This window comes from Montipora capricornis, chromosome 7, assembly GCF_036669925.1.
Source record: "Montipora capricornis isolate CH-2021 chromosome 7, ASM3666992v2, whole genome shotgun sequence".
Classification (NCBI taxonomy): Eukaryota; Metazoa; Cnidaria; class Anthozoa; order Scleractinia; family Acroporidae; genus Montipora; species Montipora capricornis.
Window position 1 is genome coordinate 17,057,536 of NC_090889.1, and position 2,500 is coordinate 17,060,035.

The 2,500-nt window shown below is 39.8% G+C and overlaps 2 protein-coding genes across 2 annotated transcripts in view; one reads left to right on the forward strand and one right to left on the reverse strand.

Moving 5' to 3' along the window:
- The window catches only part of LOC138055234 (uncharacterized), a 103,945-nt gene that overhangs the window by 12,091 nt on the left and 89,354 nt on the right, over window positions 1-2,500 (reverse strand). The window contains exons 13-14 of the mRNA XM_068901203.1: window positions 1,834-1,918; window positions 144-202 (exon numbers count right to left, since the gene is read on the reverse strand). Of these exons, the coding sequence (XP_068757304.1) occupies window positions 144-202; window positions 1,834-1,918 (144 nt within the window). The remainder of the gene's footprint in view (window positions 1-143; window positions 203-1,833; window positions 1,919-2,500) is intronic.
- The window catches only part of LOC138055236 (adenosine receptor A2b-like), a 37,796-nt gene that overhangs the window by 3,683 nt on the left and 31,613 nt on the right, over window positions 1-2,500 (forward strand). The window lies entirely within an intron of this gene.

The window sequence follows — 2,500 nt, forward strand, 5'->3', positions numbered from 1 at the left end:
AGAGACACTAATTAAAAATAAAACAAATGCGTCTGCGGATGTTGTTCGTACTATCTTATGCTTGCGTCGCTAACGAGAAACAGGCTTGTAGAATCACAGAGGCCGAACAATAAAACCAGCAGAGAAAACAAAATACTGCTTACCAATTTAGGAAATACCATTCCACTACTTAGGGCATATAACTCCATGTTGTCTCTTAATGCTGCAAGATAGACAAAACAAAACTTTACAGTGAAGCCCAAAAAGGCCATGTTGCTTTATCTTGTAAAGAGAGCACTTTCTCTGCACCAATGAGCAGGGTTGATATGTAAGTTGAGTTTGCTGGTTCTCTTCTGCGCTGAGCGAGGTTTTTCTCCAGTACTCCGTTTTTTAAAGCGTCTAAGAAACTGTAGTTTCTCTTACAACCAAAACGTGGGCCCGTTCCAACAGCAGATGTTGTAACCTGCTATAGACCGTATTCATAAATGGCGGCCAATAAATTATTCCTTTGTCTTTATGCTTCATCCTCACTAGCCTCACTTTAGAGCAAAGTGTCTTTTGAATTTGTTCGTGCTAACGAGGCTAGTAAGGATGATTAGCATAAAAACAAAAGATTAATTACTTAGACGCCATTTATGAATACGGTCTATTGCGCATGTATTAGGTGTTCGTTAGATTACGCTTGTCCTTTCTTCCACTACGCATTACCCAAGTACCTTCAAGTCGAGCTTGAAAGAGTGCATTACTCAAAGGCCCTTCACCTTGCAGGGCTGGGGTCCACCATTATGGCTCACCAGGAGAGCTTAATTAACAGAACAGCTATTTCACTCTATTATAAGCAATCCTTCTTGCAAGATTTTTAGAATTCTACCTCCCTCAAGTAATAGTCCATACGAGTTCAGTTTGCTCAGCCGATTTTTAAGACCCAAAGATTTGGGAAATCTTTCAGTATCAACAGCTCGAAAGAAGCATTTTATTGACTAACGAACATTTTTATTAAGTAGATAATAAGATATTTGAATTGCAGTTGCAAATTTGATTAGAATTGTTAAGAGGCGCAATTCAGTTTTTACTGCAATGTTTCTTAATAAAACACAGTCTATTTTATTCTATTCTTTTGCACTATTCGTTGAAACACCTTTAAGGTTGATTCGTAGTCTCCTCAGTTGGTTGAATAATTGTTCGCGGTTATATAAGCTTTCAAATAGTCGTGGTGATCACCATCATCATAGTCACCGTTATCGTCGTCATCAGTATCGGCATGATTTATCATCATCGTTAACGTCATCGTCATCTTCATCAGTATCATCACGATCACGATTATGATCATCGGCATCGTTGCCCCCATCGTCATCAGCATCATCATCGTCATCGTTGACCCCATCGTGATCGTCAGAATCTTCGTCAAGGTCATTATCAGCATCATCGTCATTATCATCGTCATCATCGTTATCGTCATTATCAGCATCATCGTCATTATCATCGTCATCATCATCAAACGAGTCATCAGCATCATCGTTAACGTCATCAGCATCACCTTCACTATCATCATCGTCACCATATCGTCATCGTTAATGTCATCGTCATAATCGTTAATGTCATCGTCTATCCATGTCATACGTCATCGTCCTCATCTGCATCATTATCATCATCACCGTAATCGTCAACGTCATCGTCATCAGCGTCATCGTTGACGTCATCGTCGTCGTCATCATCATCGTCATCCTTTTTAAATAATGATTCTCTCCTAAGTTCACCATTTCAAGTGTGCTTTCCTTTTCCAAAAATAGCTATACAAGATTGACAAGTTTTACGGGGTTTACAGCGGAGAGAGCAAGGCTACAGAGCACTTACCAGTTATGCAGGCATAAAGAAGTACATAGAGATCTTTATTTAGCGTTTTACTCAGTAGCATGATTTCGTGAGAGGCGGTAGGCGTCTGCAAAATAAATAAAACAGGTTTTCCAGCATCAAGGCCAGCAATTCTTCTTGCTTTATAACCATATATAAGAAATACTGAGGAAATGAGAAAATTTACCATACAAAAAGGCCGAAACGGGTTAAATCAGAAGTTTCACGGTCAAAGTTTTAAAAAGAAACGGCTAAACCCAAGCCCAAATTTACGTCAATTGTCCTATCGCGGATAACTTGCACAAATACAAAATTTCCTTCGGTTTAAAATTCTTTCTAGTAGGAGAGGAGGTTCCCTGATAGAGTGGAACACAAAATATTGGCAGCCCTTTGTTTACGGGCACAAATATGGCCGCCATGACGTCATTTGAAAATCGATAATTTTGGTGTTGGAATTACAAAGACGCGAACAAACATAATAGTTACCTCGCAAGTGGCCTGGAAACCAGTGAAATTGCACTGTCTAAATTTCATCACCAACCTCGTTCCAAGGGCTTTTCGCCTTCTCTTTGGTGAAAAAGCCCTGAGAACGAGGTTCCAAACGAGAGTGAACAATAGGCCACTTCCGAGTTCATGTCTGCTTCCTCTTCAAAGCGAGTCTAAGTGCAAA